General features: G+C 43.2%; 1 protein-coding gene across 4 annotated transcripts in view; it reads right to left on the bottom strand.

The window, feature by feature from the left end:
• Positions 1–21110, bottom strand: part of PDE1C (phosphodiesterase 1C) — a 1454702-nt gene that overhangs the window by 190256 nt on the left and 1243336 nt on the right. For all 4 annotated transcript variants that reach the window (XM_077269307.1, XM_077269309.1, XM_077269308.1 and 1 more), the window contains 3 exons: positions 15835–15955; positions 14367–14542; positions 2025–2315 (listed from right to left, as the gene is read on the bottom strand). In XM_077269307.1, the coding sequence (XP_077125422.1) occupies positions 2025–2315; positions 14367–14542; positions 15835–15955 (588 nt within the window). The remainder of the gene's footprint in view (positions 1–2024; positions 2316–14366; positions 14543–15834; positions 15956–21110) is intronic.

Here is a 21110-nt window from a genome sequence, read left to right as displayed (position 1 = left end):
GCTGATTAGAAATTAAGTGTTAACAAGAAGTTGGACAGGTGTACCTAATAAAGTGGCCGGTGAGTGTATATACTTATATTTATATTTACTTTAGCGCGATATATGTGAAAAGCCGGTAATTCAATTGCCGGCTTTTCATTTCTCCTGCCTAAACCTGACATGATATGAGACATGGTTTACATACAGTAAACCATCTCATATCCCCCTTTTTTTTGCATATTCCACACTACTAATGTTAGTAGTGTGTATGTGCAAAATTTCGGCGCTGTAGCTATTAAATTTAAGGGTTAAATCGCTGAAAAAATTGGCGTGGGCTCCGGCGCAATTTTCTCCGCCAGAGTGGTAAAGCCAGTGACTGAAGGCAGATATTAATAGCCTAGAGAGGGTCCATGCTTATTGGCCCCCCCTGGCTACAAACATCTGCCCCCAGCCACCCCAGAAAAGGCACATCTGGAAGATGCGCCTATTCTGGCACTTGGCCACTCTCTTCCCACTCCCGTGTAGCGGTGGGATATGGGGTAATGAAGGGTTAATGTCACCTTGCTATTGTAAGGTGACATTAAGCCAGGTTAATAATGGAGAGGCGTCAATTATGACACCTATCCATTATTAATCCAATTGTATGAAAGGGTTAAAAAAACACACACACATTATTAAAAAGTATTTTAGTGAAATAAACACACCGGTTGTTTTAATATTTTATTGCTCTCTCAATCCACCTGAAGACCCTCGCTTTGCAAAATAATAAACCAACAATATACATACCCTCCGATGATCTGTAACGTCCCATCCATCTGAAGGGGTTAAAATATTTTACAGGCAGGAGCTGTGCTATAATGCAGCTGTGCTCGTGCCTGTAAACCCCGGGGAATGAAGGAAATGTAGGTCAATGACCTATAGTTACCTTCAATCGCGGTGATGCGCCCTCTGCTGGATGTCCTCATGAACTGCAGCCTGGGAACTTTTTCCCACGCTCAACATCATATGAGGCGCGCACCTCTTAATGAATTTGGCAAATCTTTTAGCTGCCACTCATCGCTGCATGAAATGTACACCAAACATGGAATTGATAGCATTTCTGTTGTAATTTGTGCTATTTTTCAAAAAGTTGTCAAAGCTGGCCAGGACTTGCATAAAAATGGCAAAAGTCACAACAATTTTGCACAATTACTAGTTGCACAAAAATTTGGTGACATTCCTGTGGTTTTATGCTTTGTGAGGCAGTGACTGGTATAACATGTGTGGGTCGCTGTGGTTTCCCCCTAAGATGCGCACAGAGGCGTATTGAGGCCATGGGAGTACATTGCAGTCACAGGCATAGCTGTGATTGCACTGCAGAATAAAAGTGAGTTTAAGTCTTGCACAAGCTATTTGTCCAGGAGAGATTTAAGAAAACCTGTTGGGCTATTATTTTTGACATGGAGTACAGGATGGTAGTGGGGCATGCCTTTTCCTTCCTAGCCTGGTTTTCCATGTGGCCGGTGACCACAGATTGCAGTTAAAAACCCTGCAGTGAAGGGTTTGGTGGTGTCAGGGTTAGAGTCAGTGTCAGTTTGATGTTTGCAGCAGTACAGAGAAGAGGGCTCTGCAGAGCTCCACCTGTGGGAGGCAACTGGTCTTGGAGGTGGACTGGCGTGTTTATTGGCTGCAATCCAAAGGATATGGTTCCCGGCTGCAATCTGGAGAATATCGTGTGCTGTTCATTTTATGTTAGCTGAACATTAAAGAGATCTTTAGTTTTGAATTTTGCTGGGTCACTGCTTCATCACTGCATAGGGTGCTACCGCTGCACTACAGCTTGAAAACTGACTTAACCTGCATAATAAATCAGCTCTGTAAACTCTCTTGTAGTGCTCATTAATTATTTCTACTTGAAAATTATCGGAATATTACATTGACAGTTTCTTGTTTTGTAGTTTCTTCAGTGGAGTTAAAGAAGATAAACTTATCTCAGGGATACTTATGTTACACCAGTAAACGGCCATTCAAACAGGAAGAAGCTAAGATAAGTCACCTTAACTCACCATTTTGCATTTGCTGTTTTCCATCACTTTCGCCAGACTTCTCTTTCTTACTTTGACTTTGTCCTGAGGAATCATCTCGTTTGTTTACATTTGGTAATCGAGTCCCATTAATATTTCCCTGACTAGATTCAGTGTGTTTGCCATCACTGGAGATTGTTTCTTTATTTGCCTCATGTTTGGATTGTGAGGATTTTTCGTTTTCAGTTTTTTCTTCTCTCTCATCACTCTTTTTCTCATCCTTTTCTTGCAGCTTGTTTTCTTCTGCATCTCTCTTTGCTCTTTCTTCTGCATCTAGAAAGAATAAAAATGTATCAATTAAAGGGAATGTCAGTAGGATCATCCCTCCTAAGCTGTCCATATGAGCATGTAGGTCACAGGAAGCTAAATAAAATGATACCTTGATATCTGCGATCCAATATCTTATTCCAGAGAAATTTATGGTTTTCTTATATGTGAATGAGCATTTCAGGCCATGTACCAGACAGTGATCTGCTGAGAATCTGCCTGCAGAGATTATTTTACATAAATGGTGGTTTTATCAGGGTAATGTAATGACTGCTCTCTGCTCTGCTGATCTCACTGCAGAGCTGTGTGTAATTGCAACTGACACACCTGCAAGTTCCTCTCAGTGCTTCAGCTTCCATCTAACAAGCAGACAGGGTTGCAATATAAGCAAAAAACTAGGGGCGCTAGCGTAATTAGGATACCCGCTGAAAATAGTAGGACAATACCACACCTACGTCCAAATAAAGAAACAAAGGAAATTTGGCCAGGATGCAATCCCCGACCGTGATAACAATCACCCCTCGAAGAAAACTAAACAATCAGAATGTGGAAATGACTATCCTCAGAGAGACACTAAATAGTGATGGGCGAGCATTAAAATGCTCAGGTGCTCGTTGCTAGGGACGATCAAATTGGAATACTCGGGTACTCGGCCAGAACAACGAGCCCAATGTAAGTCTATAGGAGACCCGAGTATTTTTTCCGTGACCCCCCCCCGGGGGTCTTTTTAAGGTCTAAAAATGTCTGAAAGATAAGGAAACACTGTTCAAATGACACAGGAACATCATGGGGATTGCCCCTGGAAGCATTCCTGACTCCTAGTTCACAGCTTTAATAATTTTTTTCCGAGATTCATGCCATTTTTCCCGGTGCCACAAAAACACATGAAAACGAAACCAAAACGGGTTTTGCTGGGAAATATGTCAAGGTACATCCTTTGCAGGTTAATGACTTGCCTGTCATATTTAACCCCAGACCAAAAATTTCCTCTCCCACTTAGGCTTAGTTCAGACGCTGCGTTTTTAAAGGGTTTTTTACAACTTTAACTTTGCTTTCAACCACTACAAATGCATTCACTGGGAAATGTCATTGTAACATTTAACAACCCTAGCTGGCCATGTGGTGTGTGACACATAAGCAGACCCAGTTTGTTTAATTTACAAAGGAGGGACTCTTAAAGTCACAAAGCCTATTTTTACTGGTGCATCAGGCGGCATTAATCTTAAAGGGCCATTGTGAAACAGTGGGTCTCCTAAGCTGTTGTAGCCTATGCTGTGAGTGGATGGGCTGCCAAGATAATAAGATGTCCAGGGGGGACTCCTGAAAAAGTGTTGCATTGAATTCAAGGCCTGCCCTGCTACCAATTCATATGCACCCCAATAAGCCTTTGAACCCACATAGTGGATGAACCCATGAAAATCCACTTCACAATATTCATTTTGTACTCCGTACTCCTTTGTTTTACACATTGGTGGCAAGGCGAGCCCTGCTGCATAGTCATATGCACCCCATTTGGCCTTGGAACCCACATACTGGATGGGCCCAGGAAAATCCACTTCACAATATGAATTTTGTGCTCCATACTCCTTTGTTTTATACATTGGCAGGAAGGTGAGCCCTGCTGCATAGTCATATGCACCCCATTTGGCCTTGGAACCCACATACTGGATGGGCCCAGGAAAATCCACTTCACAATATGAATTTTGTGCTCCATACTCCTTTGTTTTATACATTGGCAGGAAGGCGAGCCCTGCTGCATCGTCAGTCATATTCACCCCATTAGGCCTTGGAACCCACATACTGGATGTGCCCATGAAAATTCACTTCACAATATGCATTTTGTACTCCAGTACTCCTTGGTCTTACACATTGGCGGCAAAGCCAGCCCTGCTGCATAGTCAGTCATATGCACCCCATTAGGCCTTGGAACCCACATACTGTATGGGCCATGAAAAGCCACTTCACAATATGCATTTTGTGCTCCATACTCCTTTGTTTTATACATTGGCGGCAAGGCCAGTCCTGCTGTATAGTCAGTCATATGCACCCCATTAGGCCTTGGAACCCACATACTGGATGTGCCCATTAAAATCCACTTCACCATATGCGCTTTGCACTCCCGTACCCCTTGGTTTTACACATTGGCGGCAAAGCCAGCCCTGCTACATAGCCAGTCATATGCACCCCATTAGGCCAAAATGCACCGTACAGACCACGTTCACCCTGGTGATCTACTGGCAGGTACAGGACAGATTGCAGGAGACACACTTAAGAAGTAGGCTTAAAGAAAAGTCATGCCCAATTCCCCAATGTGTTGTCCTTTTTGGACTTAAAAATATAGTGCCATCACAGCCCACCTTCCCAGAATTCACCGGCCTATAACAATACTGAGCACATGCACCCTGGTCATGTCGTCGGAGATAAGGAAGAGACATTGCAGGAGACAGAGAATTAGGGCCAATGTAGTGGTGTAGGTCTCTGAGACTTTTAATGCAGTGCATGATCTGTCAAACAATTCCCCAATGGGGGTACCTTTTTTAAAAATACACTAGTGCCATCGCATGCCCCTAGCCCAAACTTCAACGGCCTATAACAGTACTGAGCACGTTCACCCTGGTGATCTAGTGGCAGGCACATTTTAGATTGCAGGAGACCGAGTTAAGAAGTCGGCCCAATCGAATGTCAAGCCAAATTCCCCAATGTGGGGTCCTTTTTTTTTTTTTTTTAAAAAGAGTGTCATCACAGCCCCCTTGCCCAAAATGCACTGTACAGAGCACTTTAACACTGGTGATCTAGTAGCAGTTAAAGGACACATTGCAGGAGACAGAATGAAGAAGTAGCTCAATGTAATGTCATGCCCAATTCCCAAATGTGGGGTCCATTTAAAAAAAAAATAAGAGTGCCATCACAGCCCCCTTGCCCAAAATTCACTGGCCTATAACAGTACAGAGCAAGTTCACCCTGGTGATCTACTGGCAGGTACAGAACAGATTGCAGGAGACAGAGTTAAGAAGTAGGCCCAATGTAATGCCATGCCCAATTCCCCAACTTGTTGTCCTTTTTTAAAAAAATAAAAGAGTGCCATCACAGCACCCTTGGCCAACATGCACCGTACAGAGCACGTTCACCCTGGTGATCTACTGGCAGGTACAGGACAGATTGCAGGAGACAGAGTTAAGAAGTAAGCCCAATGTAATGCCATGCCCAATTCCCCAATGTGTTGTCCTTTTTTAAAAAAAATAAAAGAGTGCCATCACAGCACCCTTGGCCAAGATGCACCGCACAGACCACGTTCACCCTGGTGATATAGTGGTTCTGGATGAGGAGGATGAGGATAAGGAGGATAAAAACAAACAGACCAAATCTGGCAGAGTATGCCCATGTGTGGTTGTGAAGAGGTTCATGAGAATACACCTCCCCAAAAGAGAGAATGTATTTGAGGTTATGTTTCGCTGTTTTCACTTGGTGGTGTACAGGAGTCTTTCCCAATCCAGGCCTTGTTCCTTTTGATAAGAGTCAGACTGTCAGCATTTTCAGTTGACAGGCAGAAGCACTTATCTGTTATAATTCTACCAGTGTCACTAAAAATCCTCTCTGACAGAACGCTAGCAGCAGGGCAGGCCAGGACCTCCAAGACGTAGAGAGCCAATTCATGCCATGTGTCCAGCTTGGATACCTAATATTTAAAAGGCACAGAGGAATCACGGAGGATGTTTGTACGATCTGCAAGATACTCCCTTACCATCTTCCCAAACATTGCACTTCTTGTGACAGCACCCCTTGCCTCTGTGCTACCACAATGGCAGGGTCTGAGAAAACTGCACGAGAACTTGGCCATTGTTCCCCTGCCTGAGCTGGATTGTACTTCTGTCTCTCTCGCTTGGAGTCCTTGGTTGTAGAATAAACTCTGACGTCTGCTGCCAGCATTCTCACATGGGAATTTTCTAAGTAATTCCGCTACAAGGGCCCTGTTGTACTGCAACATTTTAGTACACCTCTCTGCCTCAGGCAGAAGAGATTGAAAGTTCTCTTTGTAGCATGGGTCTAGAAGTGTCACCAACCAGTAATGAGTGTCACCAAACATTTTGATAATCCGAGGGTCACGTGAAATGCAGCGCAACATAAAGTCAGCCATGAGTGCCAGACTGCTAACAGGCAAGACTTCCGTGTCCTCACCAACAGGACAACTGACCATGCTGTCCTCCTCCTCCTCATCCTCATCCTGCTGCTCCCTGTCCTCCGGCCATCCCCACTGAACAAAAGCTAATACAGATGTGTTTGTAGTACCATCTATAGCGCATGAAAGTAGCTCCTGTTCTTCCTGTATGTTTCCTTGCTCTTTGATTCTCTTTGATTGTGAGCAGAGAGTTTTTCAGAATACTGAGGAGCGGGATGGTGATGCTAATTATGGCGTCATCACCGCTCACCATCTTGGTGCAGTCCTCAAAGTTTTGGAGGATGTTACATATGTCTGACATCCATGTCTACTCCTGAGGTCTTATGTGTGGAGTCTGACCTGAAATTCGAAGGCCTTGTTGATGTTGGTAGTCAACAACTGCCCTCTTCTGCTCACAAATCCTTTCTAACATATGCAGTGTAGAGTTCCAGCATGTGGCGACATCACACAACAGTCGGTGAGCTGAAAGCTGAAACCGCTGCTGAAGCCTGCAAGGGTGGCTGAAGCTGTAGCTGACTTTCTAAAATGGGCAGACAGACGGCGCACTTTCACTAGCAGGTCCGGCAGCTCCGGGTAGCTTTTCAGAAAACGTTGAACCACAAGGTTAAGCACATGGGCAAAGCAAGGTACATGTGTGAGCTCACCTTGCCTCAGAGCCACCACCAGGTTACGGCCATTATCACACACGACCATGACTGGCTGTAGGTTCAGTGGTGTCATCCAAACATCTGACTGCTCTTTCAGAGCTGTCCACAACTCTTCTGCATTGTGCAGTTTGTCACCTATGCAGATTAGCTTCAGCACAGCCTGTTGCCGCTTGGCTGAGGCAGTGCTGCAGTGCTTCCATCTTCTGACTGATGTGTTGATTTCAGACATGGAGGAGATGCAGGAGCTGTAGACTGTGGGGTCAACCCTGATTGACGTAGGGCCAGCAATCCTTGCTGTGGAGAGGATGTGTTCCATCCCAAGGTCCGACTGGTTCCCAGCTTCCACTATGTTAACCCAGTGTGTCGTCATTGAGATGTACCATCCCTGCCCAAAAGCACTTGTCCACGTGTCCGTGGTTAGGTAGACTTTCCCGCTAACGGCATTGTTGAGGGCTAAGTAATGTTGTGGGACACATGCTGGTGTAATGCCAGTACGGCACACCAGGAGAAATAGTGGTGACTGGGTACCGAGTACCTTGGGTCGGCCACCACCATCTAGTTGCGGAAAGCTTCCGTCTCAACAAGCCTAAAAGGCAGCATTTCTAGCACAAGCAGAAGAGAAATATTAGAATTGAGGACTGTGGCCTGTAGGGCGTTGGCTGGGTATTTCCTCTTGCGTTCCAAAGACTGGGTTATAGACAACTGAAGGCTGTGCTGGGACAAGGAAGTGGATGTGCTTGCTGATGATGCTGTTTGACTGTGGGCCACAATAGGTGCAGGGCTGGAGGCATCTTCACATGCACGGTGCACTGGGGATTGGCTTCTATGCAAAACAGTGGAAGAAGCAGTGGTGTGACCAGCAGGCAGTGGTCCTGGAGCCTGGGGTTTGGCCCACAAAGTCGGGTGCTTTGCTTGCATGTGCCTGATCATGGTGGTGGCCAGGCTGGTTGTTTTGATGCCCCTGCTGATGCGGGCATGGCAGGTGCTGCAAATGGCATGTTTGGGGTTATTGGCAGAGTTTTTAAAAAATAGCCAGACTTGGGAAGATCTCACAGGTGGAATGGCAACTTCACTCATGTTGGTGTTATGGGGAATGGATGTGCAGCGCTCCAGAGTCCTGGTTGCTGCAGTAATGTCGCTCTTCCACCAGGGGGAGTGATATTACGTCTGATGGTACTAAAGGAGTTCACCTTGCCAGGTATCACAAGTCACACACTACACTTCACACTCCAGTCCACCAGGGGGAGCAAAGGTACTATCTACTAGGCCACTCCTCACACACGGGTAAAACTGGTGGGTTGGATAGGAAGTTAGTCAGAAGCTACCTGGGTTTGACCCAGAGAGGACCTGTCAGGCAGGCAGGGGGAAAGGAGGAACATCTGAGCTGCAGACAGAGGGTTCCCTGTCATGGATGGGATCCTGACAGAGACCAAGCACGAGATAGAACATTATGGAGCTGCGCCCATTGCGGCAGCATCCTAAGGAAGGACATGAAGTGAAGTATATTGTGGAAAGTGAGAAACGAAGTCACAGCACAAGAAGATAATACCGGGAGGAGTTCTGCCCCAAGATCGGCAGCCATCTTCTGAGGCGCGTAGCCGGTGGCCAGAACACCGAGGGAGTAATAGGCTCTACGCATTACTTCAGAGACCGGCAGGACAGTTGATTCCAAGTTGGCTGCCCGACCTTAATACCTATGAAGACACGGAGGCAAATTGTGGGAGAGGGGCGTCTCTAGGGTCCCTATAAAATAGCTCCAGGCCTACCCCGTCATACGGGTTGTCCTATCCATATCATCTGGGGGACAGAGAGAGAGAGAACATCAGAAACATCCACGAAAGTTGTGAGGACTATCCCGTGGTGCTCAGCAGGGAGGTACTACAACACACAGGCGCTAGTAGGAAGGCTACTGATTTCCACTTGGATAAGGTAACTCTAGATGTGCCTTCAGACCGGCTGGACTCTACTTGCCCTGTGAACGGTACTCTGGACTGTGGACTCTGAAGTCTTCAGTAAAAGGTAAAGAGACTGCAACCTTTGTGTCCTCGTTATTCATTGCGCCTTACGATGTCCACCATCACCACCTACACCTCTGGGAAGCCCTATTGACATACTTCACCTGTGGGAAGGTACACCATCTAGCTGCCATTCCAACACCCCAGCGGACCCCTAGCAGCGTCGGTCACCCTGACCGAATACCACCTGTGGCGTCATGAGCACCGTACAAACAACTACACCTTTAATTGGACACCCCTCAGAAGGGCCACGGGCCGGGTCGGGCCACCGTGACATCCCCAGAACCGAGAGATAGACCCGGTACCGAGTACCCCATTGCCCTACACGTGAATGCGCTCCAGATGCACGCCTTCTGTCTGTGGCCACCACACTGCTTCTTCCTGCCTTTTGGGGAGATATGCCTCATTCCCCATTTGGGCTGCTGTCCTCGCTATGCATGTCCTCCTGCCAGGTTGGGTCAGTCACTATGTCATCCTCCACCTCGTCTTCCACATCCGCAGCCTGCTCCTCCTCCTGACTTTCTGGCAATTGTGTCTCATCATCGTCCACCTCTTGTGACACTTTCCCACCATCGCCTTTGTGTGACCGGGGCTGGTCAAAGCTTTGGGCAGCTCTACATGCGATCTCATCTTTCCCAAATTCAAGTTGACCCGCAGAGATTTCTGAATCTTGAAATGGAAAACTGAACAGCTCTTCAGAGTGTCCAATTGTGGATCAGTTGTATCGGGGCACTCGGCATGGTGGGAGGAAGGACAATCAGGATGAGGAATATCCTGGCCACACTCACGGCTACTCAGACGTGACCGTGTGGAAGACAAGGTGGTGGTGGCTAAGTGACTGGAAGCATTATCCGCTATCCAACCAACAACCGTTTCACACTGCTCTGGCTTCAATAGTGGTATGTTGTGGTCCCCCAGAAACTGGGACACAGAGGTCGAGCGACTATTTTTTTCCCAGCCACAGTTAGGTAACACAAACATCAGTTTCATAGACTGCTAGAGGTAGAAAAATATAAGGATAGTAACACAGGTAGTTGACTGACCAATTGACCCACACTAGAACATTCTATAATGGCAAAGAAGCAGTCAGTCATGGGACATCAATTAGATATCAGGGTCTAGGCCAGTATTTACAGCTTTGAAATTTGCTTGAAATTAAGAGGCGATTGAGGGACTGATGTAGGCCTGCTGCCATTTTCCCAAAGCCCACAGCAGGGAACTGAATAGGAAAGGGGACTCCACTTACTGGTGCCGACATATCATGAGCGCCCAGCCACCACAGCATTGCCCCACTCCTGCCACTGCGAACCTCTTGAAGCAGTGACTTGGCCTTCTGTGGAATGGCCCCTCAAATAAGCTAACATTAAAACGGATTATAAGATGCACCATTATTATAGTAGTTATAGTACACCAATGTCAGACTCCCCCTGATGTATACAGCTGACATATGCCCGCAACAGCGGCGGGTGGAATCGGGATCCACGCGTGGCTGTTAACTAGTTAAATGCTGCTGTCAATCTCTGATGGTCAGTGCTCATAGCAAGTGAGCATCTCTGCTACACACAGGCGATCTGATCATTGCCTGTGTTTAGCAGAGACGATCAGACAGCTGCAGCTTCTCGTCTCCCATGGAGACTATTGAAGCATTCAAAAAGTTCAAAAAAGTTTTAAACAATAGTAAAAAAATAAAAATATGTAAAAGTTTAAATCACCCCCCTTTTGCCCCATTAAAAAAAAAAAAAAAAAACAACAACAGAACAAATATACACATATTTGGTATTGCCGCGTTCAGAATCTCCCGATCTATCAATATAAAAATGAATTTACTCAAACGGCGTAACGAGAAAAAAATTAAAAATGTCAGATTTACCTTTTTTTGGTTCCCACTACATTGCAATAAAATGCAATAACGGGCGATCAAAAGATTGTATCTACACCAAAATGGTATCAATAATGTCAGCTTGGCGAACAAAAAATAAACACTCACCCAGCCCCAGATCACAAAAAATGGAGATGTTACGGGTCTCAAAAAATTGCGCTATTTTATTTTTTTTACCAAAGTTTGGAATTTTCTACCACCTAAATAAAAAAGCCCTAGACATATTTGGTGTCTATGAATTCGTTATGATCTGGAGAATCATAATGGCAGGTCAGTTTCAGCATTTAGTGAACATGGTTGAAAAAAACAACAACTGTGGAATTGCACTTTTTTTTGCGATTTCACTGCACTTGGAATTTTTTCCTGTTTTCCAGTACATGATATGTAGAAACCAATGGTGTCGTTCAAAAGTACAACTTGTCCCACAAAAAACATGCCCTCACATGACATATTGACTGAAAAATAAAAAGTTATGGCTCTGGGAAGAAGGGAGCAAAAAACAAAAATACAAAAACGAAAATACCTCTGGCTGTGAAGGGATTAATGGCTCGTTTTCTAAGGGACAAGATGCCGTTTTTATTGATAGCATTTTTTTCTATGTGATTTTTTAAATCACTTTTATTCTATATTTTATTAATCAACTTGAAGAAAAGCTATAATTTTGCTGTGTTTGTTTTTACATTTTTTTACAAGCTTCACCAAACGGGTTAAACAATATGACAGTTTTATAGATTGCAATGCTCCAGAGGGGGCGATACCAAATTTGTGAACTCTTTTTCCTTTATTTTTTTTTTCTTGTGAAAAACTGCGTTTTCACTTGCAAAACGTTTTTCCATTTTTTTTGTACTTTCAATTAATTTCTTTCACATGTATACAAACTTTATTTCACTTTTTTTTACTACTTAGTCCCAGTATGAGACATCAAATTTCCCTGGTCTGATTGCAGATCTAAGGCCGGGATCACACATACGCGAGATACGGCCGAGTCTCGCAGGTGAAAACCCAGCACTGGCGCCGGCACTCCGGAGCAGAGCATGCAGCCGCACAGCAATACATGGAGCCACACGCTCCGCTCCGGAGTGCCGGTGCCAGAGCTGGGTTTTCACCTGTGAGACTCGGCCGTATCTCGCGTATGTGTGACCCCGGCCTAATACTCTGCAACGCTTGTGAATTGCAGAGCATTAGAGCTGTCAATCAGACACAGGTAGGAGGCATGTCAGGTCTTGCTCAAGGCATCACTTTACAAGCCACCATACTTGGGTGACCCCGCTGCCATCTCTCGGCATGGGTCACCATGCAGACCATCGACACAACTCGATTGGAGCTCATGATGTAATCGCTGATGGGGTGTCACGACAGCTGGGGTGGAGCAAATGACCCCCATTATTGTCATTACAGAGCTCCTTTAAAACCCTGCCTGTGGTCGAGCATCAATGGAGATTTCTGCTATATTCAGTGATGGTGTGCCATCATTGTACATAGCACAAGCGATCGGACGATCGCATCTTCAAGTTCCCTAAGGGGTCTAACAAGAACAGTAAAAGATAAGAAAAAAGTTTTAAAAAGTATGAAAAAAAAGTTCAATTCACCCTCCTTTGCCCAAATTCAGAATAAATAGAATTTAAAAAATACACATATGTGGTATCGCCATGTACAGAAATGAACGGTCTATCAAAATATAAAAACAATTAACTGAAACGGCAAACACCATAAATGGAAAAAATTCAAATTATGCTTTTTTAGTCTTGGCAATTCCAGGAAAAATGCTGTAATAGGCGATCAAAAAATCACATCTATCCTAAAATGGTAGTAATAAAAACATCATCTTTTCCTGCAAAAAAATTGCCATCATACAGCGCCATCTGCCAAAAAATAAAAATATTAAAGGCCTCGGAAAATGGCAACACAACCTCAAAAATATTTTTTTGCAAATTTCTGATTTTTTTTCACCATTAAAATAATAATAAAAAATAATAAAATAATAAAAAAACTGGACATTCTTGGTATCACCACAATTGTATTGATGAGGAAAATCATATTGCATTGTCATTTTACCACAAAATGAACACCGAGAAAACAATTCCCAAAGAACTGTCAGAATTGTGGGGTTATTTCACAATTCCACCTTGCTTGGAATTTGTTTTCCATTTTTGAGTACACTATGTGGTGAAATGCATGGTGTCATTCAAAAGTACAACTCGTCCAGCCAAAAAAATCCCTCATGTCTATGAGGACATAAAAATAAAAGAGCTATGGCTCTGGGAAAAAGGGGAATTAATAACGGAAATGCAAAAATGGAAATTGGCTGCATCATGAAGGGATTAAAAGCCCAATTAAAAGTGGTGATAAAACTGTATTTGATACAGGTTTTCTAGGTATAGCACATAAGTTGGCAGTCACTCTATGACACTGCAGACTTGTGAACGCAGTGAGGGTTCTAGTGTGCCGGCAGCAGGACAGGCAGGTCATGTGACCGCAATTATACGATATGCAAACTCCCAGCTACATTCTGACTAAGCGATACAATTCATTTGTATTGTGCGAAGGATGGAAGGAAGGTTGCATGCATATCACATTACCGCCTAATAGTGGTCATATGACTGCCCGACCTTGCCGCCTGCACTGAAGAAACCTTACAATGTGTGCTGCGCATGCTGTGAAGATTCATAAGTATGGAGTCATATACAGTGACTGCAGACTTTGGTGAAAAACCTGGACAACCCCTTTAAACCTATTATCAATATTCAAAGGGTCAATTTCTTTTTGTTCCAGTCTGCACAATATTTTTTCCTTCTCCTTTTTAAGTCAGTCAGACTGGTTGAAACTTTTTGTCTTTTTAAACGACTCAAGAAGGGTTTTTTGGATACATTTTGCATAAAAATGATTTTTTAGGATTTGAATTGTTTATAAAAATCACCATCTTTGTTTAATTCTTATGAATCCACTAACAGCGGCTGTTACGTACATTTTTGATCCATTCCACAAAATGACTGTTCCCAAGATACCAATTTACATCTACATTATGAAATGAGTAGTTGTAGCAATGTTTCCCCCAGTGTCTCTAGATAGAACTAAATACAGAAAAGTGACATGGGACTCAGAACAATTGATGGAGAAACTTAAAGTCCAGCTTTTTTGATTCAATTCATAAACAAAAGAATGAGCTTCCTCAGTTGTATTTGAGCATAATATGAACACGTCATCAATAAATCTCATAGCCCCTCTACTCAACTATAGAGTGAAAGCAAATCTCGTCTCTTCATTACTATCACTACCTGTACAGAATATCTAGTAAATACATTATAAGTGAGAGAATTATTCACATGACTTCTTACTCACCTTTGGCCGCCTGTGTCTTCCACTTTTCTCTGTTCTGTTGCACTACTTCATACCAAGTATTTTTAAAACTTTTGAAGTCCACAGTGAGTATTGAACAGTTCAAAGAGGCACTTCCTTCTGATCCAGTGCTCTTCACACTTGATCTTTTAACTTCTGAGGGGGTTATGCTGTTCAAGCTGAGACAGTAATTCAACAAGTGAGAAAGCAGCCTCTATGTAACAACAAGGTCAACAATGTGTATTAGCAAAGAGCAATGTGTATTAGCAAATGACATTATACTGTATAGTAGGCTGTGGGGTGACATTATACTGTCTAACAGGCTGTGGGGTGACATTATACTGTATGGTGAGATGTGGGGACAGTATATTGTATGGTGTGCTGTGAGGAACACAATATTGTACATGGGGCTGTGAGAGACATCATATTCTACATGATGACTTCAGTGACCACACTGTATGGGGGGCTGTGATGGACATCATAATGTGTATGGGTTTCTGTGGTGGACATCATATTGTGTATGGGAGGCTGTGGTGGACATCATACTTTGTTTGAGAAGCTGTGGTGAACATTATACTAAGTATGGGAGGCAGTGGTGGACATCATACTTTGTTTGAGAGGCTGTGGCGAACATTATACTAAGTATGGGAGGCAGTGGTGTTGACCATACTGCAATGGACATCATGCTGTGCATGGGAAGTCTATGTAGGAAATTGTACTACATATAGTGAGCTGTGGTGGACATCATACTACATATGAGTGGCTGTGGTGACCATGCTGTTTGGATATCTGTGGTGGCCACTATATTGTGTGAGGGGAAGTGTAAGGGAGACACAGTTTATAAAGGGCAACATGGTGAGCAGTATGAGGGCATGGTGTAAAGAGGGAATGCCATATTGATATGGAGAGGGGCAGTGTGAAATGGGGCCACAGTAAAAGGAGGAGTTAGCATGTCAGAAGAGACTTAGATTTAGAGATTTGATTTTTTTTTTCTCCTTATGCCATTTACCAATCTGAATAATTTACTTTATATTTTGATATAACGGATATTTCTGAATTCAGTGATACCTAATATGTATATTTTTTTTGCTTTATTTTTGTTTTTATTTTGTGCCATTCAAAATAAAAGAAAAAAATACACATATTTGGTATAGCTGCGACCAGAAATGTCAGCTCTATCAAAATATAAAGTAAATTAATCAGATTGATCAGTACTCCGGAATTACATTATTTGGCCACCGCAATATTGAAATAAAATGAAATAACTAATATTTAGTGATGAGCAAATATACTCATTACTCGAGATTTCCTGAGCACGCTCGGGTGTCCTCCGAGTATTTGTAAGTACTCAGATATTTAGTTTTTATTGCCGCAGCTGAATGATTTGCATCTGTTAGCCAGCTTTCTACATAAAATAAGGCTCATTTAGCTATATATTTGTTTTACATTTAAATGATCAAGAACATCTTACCTAGATCGCCTAAATCCCGTGAGCCCAGATCGTGAAGCCTCGTCAATTAATGGAATTACAATCTTTTCTGTCATGTCTGTTAACACAGTAAATGTAGGCTCCACAATGAAGTCAATAAAACCTAGATAAAAAAAATGTTAATTTCCAGATTTATTGTAGAATAATATTTTGTTATCTCCATAAATAATTATCAAAGATACTGTACTATTAAAATATTAATGAAATACTCATCAGTTGCTGTAAGCATGTCTATATCTATAATCTCCACTAGATGGTGCCATCGTATAGAGAAGTAATAACAGGTCCTGTTCTTGATACTTTTCAAGCTGCATTATACAATAGGAGAGTTACTTGCACTTTTTAATGACAGCAAATAATGCATTTATCTGCTCCTCTTTGCTCCTTTCTGACCTCCTTTTAGAGGCTGCAATGGATAAATATGTTAAGTGATTCAAAGTACAGCTCAAGTTTGGTTGAAAAGTTTGGTAAATGAACTGTTAAATTATTCAGCAAAGGTGGGAAAATCAAGCATTCATAAAGAAATGTAAGTTCTGTGTCATTAAGCCATTGAACTCATTACTCCATTATATCTATTAGCACTTTTACGCAGTAAAGGGAATAACACAAATTAAACCTGGTCATTTCATGTAGCCTTAAAAGAAGTGGAGATTTTCATTAATGAGACACATTCCTTCGGTCTTAACAATAGATCATTATAGATTGTGACCAAAGAAGAGAAAATTTCTTGAAATAAGATTGGCCTTGTCTAAAAGGCACAAAGTTACACTTGCTGTGCTTCAAAGGCCATAGAGAAGAAGGAGGGAAGGTGAAAACAAGGCACTGACTTACAATGAATAATTGCACTTGGAAATCCTGTGAAGTATCAGCTCTTCTTATATATTCTCAGTCGCTTACAAGTGCTTTATTGTTTTTTAAGCACGTCTAGGGTCCAGGATGATGAAGAGCAATGTTTTTCTTTGGTCTCACAGCTCTTATAAATAAGTAAAGTGGCCTTCAGCCTTGATTTTTGAGAGAAGAAAGTCTTGAAACTCTTCATCTCTCTTTATATCTACAGAGCCATGTAAAAGTTTGGGCACCCCTGGTCAAAGTTACTATTATTGTGAACAGTTAAGCAAGTCAAGTTTGGGAACCCTTTATGGTTAGTGCCTAGTTGCACCCACCTTTTTGCAAGTAACACAGCTTGTAAATGCTTTTTGTAGTGAGACAAGAGTCTTTCAATTCTTTTTTGAGGGATTTTCAACCATTTTCCCTTGGAAAATTCTTTGAGTTCTGTGAGATTCCTGAGTCGTCTTGCATGCACTGCTATTTTGAGGTCTAGCCACAGATTATCAATGATGTTCAGATCAGGGGACTGTGAGGACCGTTATAAAACCATTAGCTTGCGCCTTTTGTGGTAGTCTATTGTGGATTTTGACATGTGTTGTACAACACGGGGTGCTCTTGGTCCTCCGAGTCAACCTGGCTGAGCACAGCACCAAGGCCAAACTTGCTGGCGTCGGTCTGTACCAAGAACGGTCGACTGCTGTCGACTGCTTTCAACACAGGGGCGTTGCACAGTGCGGTCTTCAACGCCTGGAAGGCCCCCTCACAGCCATCTGTCCAGTTGACGATGTGGGGTAGCTTCTTCCTGGTGAGGTCCGTCAAAGGTTTTGCCAGGCTACTATAGTGCTGCACGAAGCGCCTATAGTACCCTGCAGTGCCCAGGAAGGACATCACCTGTTTCTTGTTCCTGGGAGTGGGCCAGTTAAGCGCCATGGAATAAATGGCGCTATAACAATAAATAATAATAATAATAATAATAATAATGTGTTTAGGATCATTATCCAATGGTAGAAGCCATCCTCTTCATATTCAGCTTTTTACAGATGATGTTATGTTTGCATTAAGAATTTGTTGAAATTTCATTGAATCCATTCTTCTCTCTGTGAAATGTTCCACGTGCCATTTGCTGTAACACAATCCCAAAGCATAATTGATCTACCCCATGCTTAATGGTTATCGAGATGTTCTTTCCTGAAATTCTGTGCCCTTTTTTCTCTACACATATCTTTTATCATTGTGGCCAAAGAGTTCTATTTTAACATCATCAGTCCACAGGACTGGTTTCCAAAATGCATTAGGCTTGTTTAGATGTTCTTTTGCATACTTCTCATATGAATTGTAAGGTGAAGACACAGTTGAGATCTTCTGATGACTCTGAAATGAATGTCATATTTGTGCAGGTGTCTCTGAACAGTAGAACAATGTGCCACAACTCAGAGTCTGCTACGTCTTTCTGAAGGTTATTTGCGGTCAAGCAGCAGTTCTGATTTACCTCTTTAGCAATCCTACGAGCAGCTCTCACTGAAATTTTGCTTGGTCTTCCAGACCTCATCTTGACCTGCACTGTTCCTGTTAACTGCAATTTCTTAATTACATTTCAAACTAAGGAAAGAGCAACTTGAAAACACTTTGCTATCTTCCTGTATCCTTCTATTGTATAGTGGGCCTCTACCATTTTCAAGTTCAGAGTGCTAGGCAGCTGCTTAGAAAAACCCATGGATGCTGTTTTTTGGCACAAGGATAGAGGAGGCTGGGTTTTTATACAGTCCCTTGCGAAAGTATTTGGCTCCCTGGAACTTTTCAACCTTTTCCCACATATCACGCTTTAAACATAAAGATACCAAATGTAAATTTTTGCTGAAGAATCAAAAACAAGTGGAACACAATTGTGAAGTTGAATGAAATTTATTGGTTATTTTAAATATTTGTGGAAATTCAAAAACTGAAAAGTGGGGCGTGCAATATTATTCGGCCCCTTTAACTTAATACTTTGTTGCGCCACCTTTTGCTGCGATTACAGCTGCTAGTCGCTTGGGTATGTCTCCATCAGTTTTGTACATCGAGAGACTGAAATTCTTGCCCATTCTTCCATGGCAAACAGCTCGAGCCCAGTGATTTTTGATGGAGATCGTTTGTGAACAGCAGTTTTCAGCTCTTTCCACAGATTTTCGATTGGATTGAGGCCTGGACTTTGACTTGGCCATTCTAACACCTGGATACATTTATTTCTGAACCATTCCATTGTAGATTTTGCTTTATGTTTGGGATCATTGTCTTGTTGGAAGACAAATCTCTGTCCCAGTCTCAGGTCTTTTGCAGGCTTCAACAGGATTTCTTCAAGAATGGTCTTGTATTTGGCTCCATCCATCTTCCCATCAATTTTAACCATCTTCCCTGTCCCTGCTGAAGAAAAGCAGGCCCTAACCATGATGCTGCCACCACCATGTTTGACAGTGGGTATGATGTGTTCAGGGTGATGAGCTGTGTTGCCTTTACGCCAAACATATCGTTTGGCATTGTTGCAAAAAAGTTTGATTTTGGTTTCTTCTGACCAGAGCACCTTCTTCCACATGTTTGATTTGTCTCCCAGGTGGCTTGTTGCAAACTTTAAACAACACTTTTTATGGATATCTTTGAGAAATGGCTTTCTTCTTGCCAGTCTTCCATAAAGGCCAGATTTGTGCACTGATAGTTGTCCTATAGACAGACTGTCCCACCTCAGCTGTAGATCTATGCAGTTCTTCCAGAGTAATCATGGGCCTCTTGGCTGCATCTCTGATCAGTCTTCTCCTTGTTTGAGATGAAAGTTTAGAGGGATGGCCAGGTCTTGGTAGATTTGCAGTGGTATGATACTCCTTCCATTTCAATTTGAACGCTTGTACAGTGTTCCTTGGGAAGTTTTGGAAATCATTTTGTATCCATATCCAGCTTTAAACTTCTCCACAACAGTATCATGGACCTGCCTGTTGTATTCCTTGGTCTTCATGATGCTCTCTGTGCTTCAAACAGAACCCTGAGACTATCACAGAGCAGGTGCATTTACACGGAGTCTTGATTACTCATAGGTGGATTATATTTATCATCATTAGTCATTTAGGACAATATTAGATCATTCAGAGATCCACAATGAACTTCTGGAGTGAGTTTGCTGAAAGTAAAGGTGCCGAATAATATTGCACGCCCCACTTTTCAGTTTTTGAATTTCCACAAAAATTTTAAATAACCAATAAATTTCACTCAACTTCACAATTGTGTTTGGACTGGTGGAAAGCACCAAATATAAATAAGAGGCGATATAAGATTCGATCGCAGTCCGGGGTCCACCGTGCAGAGAAGACAAATGCTGCTCGGTAATGGCAGACTATATGACAGTATTAAGAAAAGACACACACGGGTTAGCTTCACCCGGTCTGAAGGAAGCGAACCCTGTTGTGTCACAGGGCCGCGATACTGCACAGAGAGCAAGGAGTCCCAGAACTCTGCCCCAAGACTCAGGATCAGAGTCCCTTGAGACCTCTTGTGCTCGACACCGCTACAGCGGTGTCAGGAGTAAGCTAAAAATAGATTTAGCGCACTGGGTGCACGTAGTGCTGCTCTGGCGAACACCACTAACCGCCCTAACTAGGGACAGGTAAGCGCACTGGTTGCACACGGTGCCGCACTGGCTAACGCTGCTGATTGATGTTATATATTGTGCCTGGTGCTGGATGGCACTAACTGGTGCTAGACAGCTCTAGCATTCGCGAGCATTCATCAACACTAGGGATGGGAATGATTCGGAGCTTTCACCAGAACAGGCACACATTCACACACACACACACACAATAATTGATTTATACTAGCGCATGGCCGTGTGGCCATGCGAACCTTTTATAGATGCAGCTCTTCAGGACCTTCCTAGTGATCCAATAGGAGCCTCTACAGGACCTGAGCATGTGACCCCCGACCTCCAATGAGAGGTCGTCCCGTGGGCATGCTCAATAGGGGAAAAGCAGGACATAGTCCCTGTAACATCTGCTCTCCACTGATCAGTGCTGGCCACAAGGGCTGAGCCGGGAAAGGCAGCAGTAACCAAGAGCACAGAATCAGCTTAAGCCAGACGCTGGGATCGACGTCTCTGCTGAGCAGGTTCCACTACAGCTGGAGGAGAATGGGAGACTGCTGCAGACATGGTTCGAGATTCACCCTGTGCCGTGGTGGGAACTTGACACCTAACAACTGGTTGTTGATTCTTCACCAAAAATTTACATTTGGTATCTTTATGTTTGAAGCATGATATGTGGGAAAAGGTTGAAAAGTTCCAGAGAGCCGAATACTTTCAAAATGCACTGTACACCTGACCTTTCCTAATGATGATAGTGAACAAGCCATAACCCCAACAGGTCTGAAAATCTTGGTCAAAGTTATCTGAGCACTCAAATCTAAAGGTGCCC

The sequence above is a fragment of the Ranitomeya variabilis genome, chromosome 6 (assembly GCF_051348905.1).
Source record: "Ranitomeya variabilis isolate aRanVar5 chromosome 6, aRanVar5.hap1, whole genome shotgun sequence".
NCBI lineage: Eukaryota > Metazoa > Chordata > Amphibia > Anura > Dendrobatidae > Ranitomeya > Ranitomeya variabilis.
The sequence above is the reverse complement of the archived record's forward strand: the minus strand, read 5'-3'. Positions and strand labels throughout refer to the sequence as shown.